This window comes from Ipomoea nil, unplaced genomic scaffold, assembly GCF_001879475.1.
Source record: "Ipomoea nil cultivar Tokyo-kokei standard unplaced genomic scaffold, Asagao_1.1 scaffold2480, whole genome shotgun sequence".
NCBI classification, from domain to species: Eukaryota; Viridiplantae; Streptophyta; class Magnoliopsida; order Solanales; family Convolvulaceae; genus Ipomoea; species Ipomoea nil.
This window is the reverse complement of record NW_017618908.1, coordinates 2080921-2093757: the sequence shown is the minus strand read 5'-3', so window position 1 is coordinate 2093757 and position 12837 is coordinate 2080921. Positions and strand designations below refer to the sequence as shown.

At 38.2% G+C, this 12837-nt stretch overlaps 2 protein-coding genes across 2 annotated transcripts; both read left to right on the top strand.

The window, feature by feature from the left end:
• The first annotated feature begins 7648 nt into the window (after positions 1–7648).
• On the top strand, positions 7649–8681 carry LOC109152730 (wall-associated receptor kinase-like 8). Its single transcript, XM_019300380.1, has one exon. It carries the CDS (start codon positions 7776–7778, stop codon positions 8679–8681), a length of 906 nt encoding a protein of 301 aa, XP_019155925.1. The 5' UTR covers positions 7649–7775.
• Positions 8682–9525: 844 nt separating this feature from the next.
• LOC109152729 (wall-associated receptor kinase-like 9) lies at positions 9526–11201 on the top strand. The gene is made up of 2 exons (XM_019300379.1): positions 9526–9567; positions 10120–11201. Exon 2 carries the CDS (start codon positions 10146–10148, stop codon positions 11199–11201), a length of 1056 nt encoding a protein of 351 aa, XP_019155924.1. The 5' UTR covers positions 9526–9567; positions 10120–10145.
• The last annotated feature ends 1636 nt before the right edge of the window (positions 11202–12837 follow it).

Below are 12837 nucleotides of genomic sequence, written 5' to 3'. Positions count from 1 at the left end.
TAGGTATACAATTAGGGGGTCGTATATGAATTATGATATTAAAGAAGGGGTTAATTAATAGGTTATTGAATTATACATAGGTATACAATTAGGTCATCAAATTGAAAGAAAAAAAAAAAAGTGTAACTGTCTCAAACAAGTTAAAATGATGTAATTATATCAAAAAGGTATTTATATATGTATTTCTAGAAAATTCATTGTCCATGATGAGGAAAAATGTTTACACGGACAATGAATTTTCTATAAAAAATTAAAAAAAAAAAAAGGTGCCCAAAAGTCTCAAGTTTTAGAACTGTCAATATGCAGTGTCGGTATTGGAAAGGAATAAGAAATTTCTTAAACTTGGAATTATATAGCTGATTGAAGAGAAATGCAATTTGTATACGTATTCTTAGTAGTAATAGAAGTAATCACACGCACTTAATCTTAGTCAAGTCATTGTGGGAATCTAAAATTATTAAAATATTATTAACGCTTATAATAACCAAAAATCTATTTTCACAAAAAAAAAAAAAACCAAAAATCTAATTTCCTTAATTTGTCAATGTGGAACAACATAAACTCGGAGTAATATTACATGGAGTTAATGCCATTTTTAGTCTTAAACTTATTGGGGCATTGACACTTTTCATTCTCCATAATAAAAATTGCCATTTAGTAGCCACTGTTATTGATCGTTGGACACTTTTAGTCCTCCGTCACTTGTACCGTCTGTTGACTGTGAAAATGAAGGGCATTTATATCATTTTATGTCTTTTTCTTCACTCTCTGCCGTCTCTAGGTAGAAACCATCTCATAATACATTAATACCTAAACTATTCCAGATGTAAAGGGAAAAAAAATTATTACAAATTTCTTTTATTTTTTTTTTAAAAAAGAGCAAAAAACAAATAATTATAATCCATCGCCGACGTTTACAGGTCACCGGCGTTTCACTACCTCTCTCTTCTCCCCCACCGATGTCCACCTTCGCTCCAGATTCAAAGCCTCCACTTGTTGATTGTCATCATCCGCTACCGATTTTCACCTCCGCGCGTTTGGATCCGTACTCATAATGATTGATATATTCACAGTGAGGAGAAGGATTTGGTTTGACAGCGAAAATGAGAGAGTAGATCTTGGGGGCTCAGTGGTTGTCGACACGGTCAGAATAGAGTTGTCAGAACAGGGATAATGAACGACTCAGTGGTTGTCGACAAGAAGAACAGAGTTCCAAGGTGTTCGAAGATGGCAGCTGTAGCGGTTGCGGCTGTGGAGACGGTAGTAATAGCGAAAGTGGAGGTCTTCTCCGGTGGTGGCAGTTGGTTGCAACTGTGGCAGTTGCGGCGGGGAATAACGACTCTAGTCTTCGCTCTCTCTTTCTCTCTCTCGTCCACGAGCAGCAGCAGCCATATGTAAATCTTTCTCAAGTAAATCTCAAGAAATCAGAGTAGATGACGATGACAGTGGTGGTTTCAGCTGTGGATGTTGATGGCTAATTGATGTAGTCTGGAGATTTGAGCTCTTCATTTTGCTTCTGTTTCGCAATTTTACCCCCAAAATTTATACTCCCACCAGATTGAATTAGTGAAGGGGTTCCCTCTTAGAAGCTCCGCCTTGCAAGAACACTGTCGCCCCCGCTGATGGGATTGACTGGTGTGGGTGGTTCAAGAAGAACCCAACTGTGCTCTCTCCTCCAATACTGCCGGCGTCGTTCCAACCAACCATTCTTGAAAAATTAGCATCCAAGGTCGCCAGATTTGAAGGGTGGGCAGGCTCGGCGGGGACGGAATCGAGATGGGAATTGAAGAGAATAGAGGAGAGCGAAGGGTTGGAGCCGAAGAGGGTGAGTAATACAACTGCACATCCGCTGTTGGCTGTTCTCTGGTTGCGACGAGGGAGAGGAAATGTTTGACAATATAGAAGCGAATGAGGATGGTGAAGCTATAGTCTTTAGACAACAGAGCTGACTGATGAAGAAGACCACTGGAAATGACAAAAAAGCCCTTCGTTTTGACGGTGAACAAACAGAGAAGTTGACGGAGGACTAAAAGTGTCCAACGATCAATAAGCGTGGCTACAGATTGACAATTTTTATTATGGAGGATGAAAAGTATCAATGCCTCAATAAGTCTAAGACCAAAAATGGCATTAACTCTATTACATGTAATCATTATTGCATGGACCATATTGTGTGGATCATAAATAAAAAATACATTTTTAATATACCAATGGTATATTATTTTATATAATGTACCTTCAGTACAAAAATAATGTACTTTTAATATATTAAAAATGTACCTGATATTTATGGTCCACACAATAATTTGCCTATTACATGTGTTCTGACTTGGGAAGGTTGACCGAGTGCATGAAATATGATTCTTGTATCTAAAAGTTATGAGCTCAATTTTTTGTAATATTTTTTTGGTTGAACTTCTTGCATATAGTCTTTCGGCAAATTATGCAGTGCATCCGTATGCACCATGCAAGGTGCATACTGATGCAAAAATGACGTTGTTTTGCATAAAACGCGCGCCCTACTTAAAAAAAAAAATCAGTTTCGATTCCCAGCAACAATATTATGTTATTCATTTTTAGTTCATTCATTTTGGATTTTTTAGTTATGAAATTCTGGAAGTGTAGTTATGCAATTATGGATGTGTAGTTATGAAGTTATGGATGTGTAGTTATGCAATTCTGGAATTATAGTTATGCAATTCTGAAAGTGTAGTTATGCAATTCTGGATGTATAATTATGAAATTATGGAAGTGTAGTGAAATTATGGATGTGTAGTTATGCAATTCTGATTTTTTTTTTTTTTTTTTTTTTTTTAAGTTAGACGCCAAAACGACGTCGTTTTTGCATGGTGCATACGGATGCACAGCATAACGTTCCTAGTCTTTCTAATATTATATGTATTTTTACTTTTTATTTCATAACGTAAATTAGACATGTGAGGGGAGATATTTTATATACTTAATCCGTCTCATTTTATGTGTTTTAATTTAATTTAAGTATATGTTGGATCTAAGCGCTGCACTATGCCTACTTCCCAGGGGGTCACCCATCCCGGGATTGTCGGAAGTCAAGCATGCTTAACCACAGAGTTCTATGGTACCTGGTTGCCATATCCTACTTAAAACCAATTGGTGATAGGTAGGTGGACATTAACCATTTAACCACATCTCTCCATGGTAAGCCACAGCGCCACGTCCCGAATCGAGCAGGGGCTGACTCGGCCAACCCGGCCGACACCCAACAATCCCCCTCCCAGCACCTGCCGCAACCTTTGATCACCAAGCCCAGTTACGCAGCATGCTTGACTCGGTCCTTAGCCTACACGCCCACCATCCCCTCTTGGGATTGGACTTGGCCTGACCTACGCCCACATCCCACCTGGGACTGGACTCGGCTTTCGCCTCGCCATCGATCCGGACCCGTGACCACGGCTCTGATACCAATTGTTGGTCCCGATAGAGTGAGATGAGAGTCTAGAGGGGGGGGGGGTGAATAGACTCTTTTCTCACTCTATCGGGACCAACAAGTTGATATCTTCACTGTTGATATCTTCAATAAAATCGTCGACCACAAGACCTCGGGCACAGATGATGTGACGAAGGAGAAGTTGAAAATGCTGCATGCCTTCCTGAACGAATTTAAAGTCGATTGGTCGAAGATCATTTTCAACAATATTGTTCATACCATCACTTTTCATCGAAAAAGTCCAGGTGACATTGCGAAGAAGTTGGGATATGGTTTTGTGATAAGCCATCTTCTGGCAACGAAAGGAGTCGTTCTGCGCCCAGGAATTCGGCCTGGTCAGAAAGCATGTCATATGAAACAAAAACCATCAGGATATGACAAGCAGAAGGCGTTGGAGTTGGGAATCCCTATTGAGCAAGTCAAAGCCAAGCGGAAATCAAGAACACCTAGGGTTTCAGAAGATGAGCAGCCCAAGCCGAAACGACAAAGACGAGAAAAGCACTCCTCTCGGAGTAAGGCGAAAAAGGGCGAAGAATCTTCAGCTGTTCCAATCTCACCAAAATCTCCACAAAAGAAGAACGATCCTATTCCACCTTCCCCTCTACCAGAATCAATCATAGTCAAAGACTCATCTGAAGACGAAGATAATTTAATTCTCTCCAAAATTATCAAAAGCAGTCACTTTCGGTCTCCAGCCAAGGCTACATCTTTCCCGAAGGAATCTTCTACACCGAAAGAAGGAGACACGAAAGAAGCACTGTTTGAGGGGGAAGTTCAACCGAAAGATGATCTTCCTGATGATCAAGGACCCAAGACTGATCTCGGTTCTCCTCAAGACCACCATCCACAAGAACCTACTTTGGCAGATCAACTCCTTCGAGAGCTGACACAAGAACCTGCTAATGTAGACATGGAGGCCAGTCGCTTAAGTCTTCCACAAGAACCTGGGTCACCAGAAAAGACGAAAGAGGCGACTGATGCTTTGATCGCTTTGCCTTGTCTGCCACAAGAACCTACCAATACAGAGCAGGTAATTCTGACACAAGAACCTGTGTTGGTAGACGAGACAGCAGTAGTGCAGGTACAACCTCCGAACATCTCGAAACAGTCAGCCCCAGCTCCAGAAGTAAATGTTCCTCAACCTTCAGCAGATCAAGTGCTTAGAAAATCCATTGAAACGGACTACAATCGGGTTCTACAGTGGCAAAAGTGGCGCACTGCACCTCTGCGGATCTTTCTTGAAACTTTTGAAGCAATGCAGGATGAAGAGGACTTTGCACTTGCATGGATTGGCACTGATGAAGTTTCAAAAGCCCTTCGAATTGAAGAAATCAATCGCGTTTTCTCCTACAAAATGACAAATCGCACTCTCGGGAAAGATAAAGCTCCACTCTGCATCGAGCTCAACAAGCCACCCTTGGATCCAGTTTATGAAGAAGAACTAAAGCAACTTCGATATGCAATGTTGCTCTCAAAGATCAAGACCACTTTAGAGAAGGAACACCAAAATGATCCAAATTGTAATGCCAGTGGCACGAAAGATAAGCTTGGACGAGAGATTGAAGAAGGCGAGAGTGATGAAGATGAAGATGAAGATGAAGATGAAGATAATGATGATGTTGAAGATGCTGATGATGAGAATGATGATGATGATGACGATGATGATAATGATGGTCAGATGGGCAATGAAGGTGCTCAAGAAGCCGAACCTGAAGATAGTCACACAATCTTGATCGGTCCTGACTATGACACCTACCCTCAGAGATCTCCCTTAAGAAGACTACCATCTGACAGTAATGACTCGGACGAAGTTTCAACTTCTCATCTCAAAGATATATCACGAGCCATTGTTCCGCACATTCATCCCATAAACGAGACTCCAATCAAGCAAGAAGACGAACGTATGCGTGAGGGCAAACTGGAAGCCTCACCAATTCCTCTTAGCTCAGATAATGGTGGAAATCGGGAAGCACCACCTCAAGATGATCACATGAACACATCACCAACAAACGTTGAGGAAGAATCCCCTGCGAAGTCCCCACGAACTATCATGAACATCATGAGAGGAACTGTTCATTCAGCCGAGATCATCCACAGGCAATATCTTGCTTTAAGAGAAAAGGACGCGAAAGTCATGGATGATCTATGCAAAAAGGTCGATTTTCTGATAACAGCCCAATCTAGCCCTCAAGCACAGCCTCAATCGCAGCAACAAAGCCAATCAGATCACAAGGTCCTTGAGCGAATGACAAAGAAACTTTATGATCTCGAAGCTTCTTTGAACAAAGTTGTGCGACAACAGCACGAAATCAAGCACTCTCATTTTGGTCTCAAAGAGCGTGTGGATTTGGCCTGTACAAAGATTGACACATATCAGGACAACTCATACCAACTGGGCGAATATGCACTTCAAATTCTCGGATATGCTCAGGATATCTTGCTTGCAATCAACAAGGTCTCTTCCATTCCTCCTACCACCTGTGCTGATGATGCCAAAAAGGGGGAAAAGAGAAATGATGACAAAGATAAGGATGATGATCAGCCGAGAGATAGCACGAAAGATCAAGCTCGTGAAGCACGACACTCCCCATCTCGGACACTAAGAGACTATGACCAAAGAAACCCGAATCCATCCTCCAAGTCTCGTGGTCATCACTCCTCGAAGTCAAGATATGGTCGATACCAATCCTCCAAACAAATCAAGCCTCGACAATCATTTGGTTCTGAAGCCAAATACATCTTTACAGGTCTGCCAAAGAGAGAACAAATGAAATTAAGGCAAAAGCTTATGAGAGACAACAAAGTAACTATGGATGGCATAGGAAACTTTGTGGACTTCGTCCCATATGAAGAAGGCAGTGGCAAACGATTCGAGGGCTGCAATAATCCCACTTGGTTGAAAACAAAAGACAACCATACAAGACAAAACCACATGAGCACTCAAAATGAGAGAATCAAAAGAGCAAACAAAGAACTATGGAGGAAGCATGATGAAGAGAAAAAGAGAAGAGAAGATGAAGCAATGGAGAGAAAAAGGATCAGAAATCTCATTGAAGATCTTTCGAGTGTAACCAAAGACTCCCCACAAAATGTCATGCATAATGCAGCTTTCAAAGTGCACAAGGAATTAGGAAAGAGCTACCAAGAAGGCATGAATTCGTTTGAACTGATCTCGTGGTGGAAGTATGGTATTGTTGAAGGAAGCAACATTCGGGAAGCCTACAACAATTACACTGGTCTGAACATCAAAGGAGAACATGAAGAGCTTGTCAGGACTAACCCTATCAAAGTCTTCAGAGCAAAAATCAATGAGAAAATTGACTTCAACAGGATGCTAAAGCGACAAGAAGAAAAGGATGACCAAGAGCTCAAGGAAGCTGAACAACAGAAATCAAAGCTTTTAGAAATGTAAGTTAACTCTTGTTATATTTATGAAGTTTGTTTTTGTAATGATCACATCTTTATATATGAAACTCTCATTGTTACACATCTCGTGTCACTTGTTTGAGTTACTTGTTCTTATATCGCTTATTAAACGCTTTTATCTAGAAAAAGACTTGTAAACTCTCGAGTATGGCTGTTTTTATATAAGAAAAATCCTTATGGAACTTTTATCAGCCTTATAAGAAGAGTATAGGTTTTGGCATCATCAAAAAGGGGGAAATTGTTAGGAACATTGTATTAGGATTTTGATGATACCAATGTAATGTAGAAAAGTAGACCCCTAACCATTAGCTGTTTTTGTTTCGCTGCTTTCGTCTTAGACGAAAGTTGCCATAACTCCCCTATAATTCGTGTTAAGCTAGACAAACACACGAAAATGATTAGGGGTCTACTTTTCTACATTACATTGGTATCATCAAAATCCTAATACAATGTTCCTAACAGTATATAAAATTTATATATTTAGAAACTATATTAAAAAGTAAAAATATTATTAAACACAAAAAAAAAAAGTAAATTTAAAAAAAAAAAATTGATTTGACCAATAAATAGTAAACATGACATGTAAAATAATACCAGAGTATTAATTAATTAGCTAGTTAAAATGGCATTCATTTGGTGTTGATCATTATATTATTGGTGTGAATAGAAGAATCAAAATGAGACCAGAAATTGTGGAAAATTAAAGAAGAAAAGTATTCCAAAATTGAAGCGTAGATGATAACACTATAACAGTGACAGTTACATTAGAGAAAAGTAAACAAGCAAAGGACTACAACTTCCTCTCTCCCTTATAAACATTCATTGGATATAGGTTCTAAGATGTACACACGAAAAGAACGAAAAGAAAAGAAAAGAAAAGAAAATGATGTCCGCTAGAAATGAGATAGTAGCAGTGGCTATGGTAATGATGATGAGCTTCACAGTGATGCTCACTATGGCATATGAATCTAATATGACTGATGAGGCGTATCGGTATAAGCAAGATGGGATATCTATGGTTCCAAAGGGTTGTCCAGACAAGTGTGGCGAAGTTAGCATTTACTATCCATTTGGAACCAGGAAAGGATGCTATTTGGGCGAATGGTTCCACATAAATTGCACCACATCCTCGGATGGCGTGGAGAAACCCTACTTGAGTTTCTTCTCCAATGACAGTAGCGTAAGAGAGATTCTGGGCATTTCCTTTGAGAGTCTGACAATAACACTCAGACAGTCCATCTCTCCTGTCTGCCAAACCACCACCGATGGAAGCAATATCACCATAATTCCCGACACCAAATTATCCCAAACACCATTCTTTTACTCTTACACTCACAACAAGTTCATGCTTTTAGGTTGTGGCAACGCTCTCCTCACATCGCCTGGTTACGATATACTAGGCGGATGCACTTCCTTGTGTGGCAAATTCACGGAACGTCAGAATCTTTGCTACGGCAAAAACTGTTGTCAATTCGAGCTTAACACGTACAATAATATAAAAACATACCAAGTCAACTTCACAAACTCGGTCGCCCTCAATGCCTGCAGCTATGGCTTCTTTGTTGATCAAGATTGGTTCGCTGAAAGCTTTCCGAGCAGCCGACAGGAAGAGGTAGTTGTTCCGGTCGTGTGGTACTGGACCATCCCATACCACTACTTGCCTCCATCCATCACCTCAGATTACTGCTACAGTAGACGCTCTTATTGGGATTACTGTTCCTGCCCATATCCTAAAAAAGGGAACCCATTAATTGCAAATGGATGTCATGGTACGTACGCCACTAATTAGTATTAGTATATATTTTCCCTCTATATATAGGGGACTGCACGCATCCGCTGGCGTGCTACTCTTTTTGTTTTCTCTTTCGGATTTCCGTGTCAAATTAATTTTTTTTTTTTGCAATTTTTCTTTTCTTTCTTTTTGTTTTCCTCTTCCCCTCTCTCTTCTTGTCACCTAAAAATTGTGTAAAATTCACCACTGATATGGATGCTAAGGCTAACCACGTTAGTGGTTTTTTACCCCCTTTTAAGGCAAACAATATAATGCTTATTTGAATGAAAGAGAATTTTTGAGCTCGTCCTGCAAAATGTGATTTTTTATGAGACTCGCAGAAGAGAAAGGTAAAGGGAAAGGTGCGGTAGTGTGCCTGGGGCGCCCACTGGCACGTCAAGCCCTTTGTTTTTGTTTTTTATTTTTTTTGGCTTTTGTTTTTTTTTTTGTTTGTTTTGTTTTGTTTTGTTTTTTATTTTGTTTTTGTTTTGTTTTTGTTTTGTTTTGTTTTTTTGCATTAGATCTGTCTTTTTTTTTTTTTTCATTACTGGAAATTATTGAATTTCCGACCACATGAAAGTGATCTTAAATCAAGTTGAACGTAAAAAGTGGTCGGAAATAGCAATAAAGGTTTTTCCGGATGCCAAAAGTGGTCGGAACAAGACTTTCGACTTGATTTAAGATCACTTCTCAAATATCCTAAAAACTTCACTATTGAGGAATATCCTAAAAACTTCAACTTGATTTAAATCATTTAGGTGGTCGAAATATCCTAAAAACTTCACTATTGAGGATGTCTTAAATGATTTAATTACTGTGCAAGTTTTGTTGCTTAACGTATCAATATTTTCTTTTAATGCAGGCGGTCGCAAACTCACTGTCAAGGAACTATCCGCTATTATTGGTACGTTTAATATGTACTTTGAACGATATACGAATATGAAATATATAATTCCCCAGGAGGCCAGGACATATATAATATAATTTACACTATGGTTTCTGGCGGAAACCAGTTCCACTGGAAACCATGGCTATGGTTTCCGGCGGAACTGGGTTCCATCAGAAACCATTGCTATGGTTTCTGGCAGAACCCAGTTCCGCCAGAATTAAAAAAAAAAAAAAAATGAAAGAGAAGAGGCGGAAAATGACTTCCGCCCAAATTTGGCAGAAGTCATTTTCCGCCAAATTGGGCTCATTTTTCTCAGTCAACGGTCATTTTTCCCAATCAACGGAAAATGTTTTCCGTTGACTGGATTTTCTAGGTGTAGCCAAACACAAAAAACCCTGAAAATGACTTCCAGAAGTCATTTTCCCGGTTTTCAAACACAGCCTAATACCAATTTCCTTGCTATGTATTCCAATGATTTTTGGGTTACTAACTTATTGTAGATTAATAAATATAAAGTAAGCATTCGATCATATGAAGTTTCTACTCACTTGCACCATTCAATCTCAGGTGTTAGTGCAAGTTTTGGAATTTTGATGTTAGTATGGGGTTGTTTCATCCTCCGTAAAGCCATCAAGAAGAGAAAGATGAAGAAACAGAGGGAGAAGTTCTTCAAGCGTAATGGAGGTCTCCTTTTGCAACAACAGCTTCTAGCCAAAGAAGGGACCATTGAGAAAGCAAAGATTTTTACAACCAGGGAGTTGGATAAGGCCACTGATCATTTCAATGGCAATAGAATTGTAGGCCGAGGTGGGCAAGGAACAGTGTACAAAGGAATGTTAATTGACGGTCAAATTGTGGCAGTTAAGAAATCGCTGGCAGTGGACGAGAACCAATTAGAGCCATTCATCAATGAGGTTGTTATTCTTTCTCAAATCAATCATAGGAATGTTGTGAAATTACTGGGGTGTTGTTTGGAGACGGAAGTTCCCATTTTGGTTTATGAATTTATATCAAATGGAACGCTTTTTAGCCTTATCCATAACAATTTTGGCGACGAGCTCATTCCTCTTTCGTGGGATATTCGTCTCAGAATTGCATCAGAGGTGGCTAGTGCTTTAGCTTATCTCCACTCCGCCACATCAATTCCCATTTACCATAGAGACATCAAGTCCACTAATATCCTTCTGGATGAAAAATTCCGAGTTAAAGTTTCAGATTTTGGAACATCAAGGTCTATTTCAATAGACCAAACTCACTTGACTACCATAGTGAAGGGGACATTTGGTTACTTGGATCCAGAGTATTTTCAGTCTAGTCAATTCACAGATAAGAGTGATGTTTACAGTTTTGGAGTAGTCCTTGCTGAGCTCCTAACAGGACAAAAGCCAATTTCATTTGAAACTAATGATGATGAGGATCGGAGCTTGGTAACACGTTTTCTATTGTCCATAGAAGAAAACCGTTTCTTGGAGATTCTTGACAGAGAAGTTTCAAAGCAAGGTAAAAGGGAAGATGTTATGGCAATTGCTTTACTAGCACAGCGTTGCTTGAACTTAAACGGAAAGAAAAGACCTACCATGAAAGAAGTGGCTGCAGAGTTGGATGTCATTAGAGCATCTCATCCTCAACTCCACTCCCCTCGGCCTTGAAAACATTGAAATTGAGTCAGATTTCACCGTTTAAAGTTTTCCTTTTCACGGTATAGGAGATGTCTTTTTCTTGCTGTTTAATTTTAGGTAAAACTACTAAATAGCCTTAGAGTGAGTCTTCAATTCTGTGACATGTCTCACTGATCATTATGTGTGAGAAAAGTCGGGTCATGATGGATATGTCAAAGTTTAATGCTAATCAGAAATAAATTGTTTGTTATTTATAGGGGAAATGTAATATTTTAAAGGAAAAATATAATACTTTTATAGGCCCTTGGTAGCCATAAAAGTTTCAACTTGTGGGAAAATTATTTCTACATTTGGTGCAATCTTGGACATGGGAAAGTTAGGGCCAATGGAAATTTAATTCCATAATATGAAGTATAGTAAATTCCACCTAGGGGAGGTAAGTGTTTTTTTTTTTCTTCGAGTGGTGGGAATTCTACCAAATTTATTCAATTACATATTTATTCCCTTTTTACGGCTGAAAATTATGAAATTTTCGACCACCTGAAAGTGATTTTAAATCAAGTTGAAAGCAAAAAGTGGTCGGAAATAGTAATAAAGGTTTTTCCGGATACTAAAAATGGTCGGAACAAGACTTTCAACTTGATTTAAGATCATTTTCAGGTGGTCGGAAATTTCCTAATTTCCAGTAGTGTTTTTACACCAAATTAAAAATCTTTTATAAATATAAGAAATCCGTCTCTCCCACCATTACAAAGGATAACAACACTATTGATGGAAGAAATTTGTCTCCCCCAACACGTTTTTATATATGTACTATTTTGTATTTGAATATTAATTCTTCCTGCAGTCTAGAATTTTTTTACATCTGGTTTATTAATTATGTTTTTTTTTTTGCAAGGTTATATTAATGATTTAAAAAAAAAAATTCCCAGGAAAGCTTAAATGAACCAAATATCTTAATTAATTTTCAAGGTAATTTAATTCATATTTTCAATGATAACACCAAAAATGTTAATTAAAATTTTCTTTGCAAAGTTATTCCATCAAATGCATTACTTGGAAAGTATTTACCCAGGAATTTAATTGATGGAAAAGTTTCAAACGCCTTCTTAAACCAAATTTTAATATTTAGGGCTGAATAGTTACTTATGGGGAAAAAATGTAATACTAGTCATACATAAATTGTTTAATTGTTACTTATGAGAGAAAATGTAATACTTATGATGAAAAATGTGATCCTTTTGATACAAAATGTAATACTTTTAAATAAAAATGTAATATTAAGAGTTAAAGACTTACTATGATAAAAATTGAAATACTTATAAAAAAATCTAACCTGTCTCATAGGAGAATTTGTCATAGCCCTGTTATACGTTTTCATATTTCATGTAATTACTTCTTATATTTATTGATTTACTTGTGTGTGTATATTTTTTTTTTAAAATCACATTACAAATTAAAGAGTTATATATGGCATTTAGCATAAATAAACTTATTCCATATGGGAGGTCATCAGATCAAGTCTCGAGGCATTATTTTGATTCTTTGTACTTCAATAGGTTGAGAAAGTATGTTTGAACAGATACTACAATGTAATAGAGTCAGTAACATTCAAAAAAAAAAAAACTTATTCCATGTAACCCAATTCTAGTACCATTAAGATTCT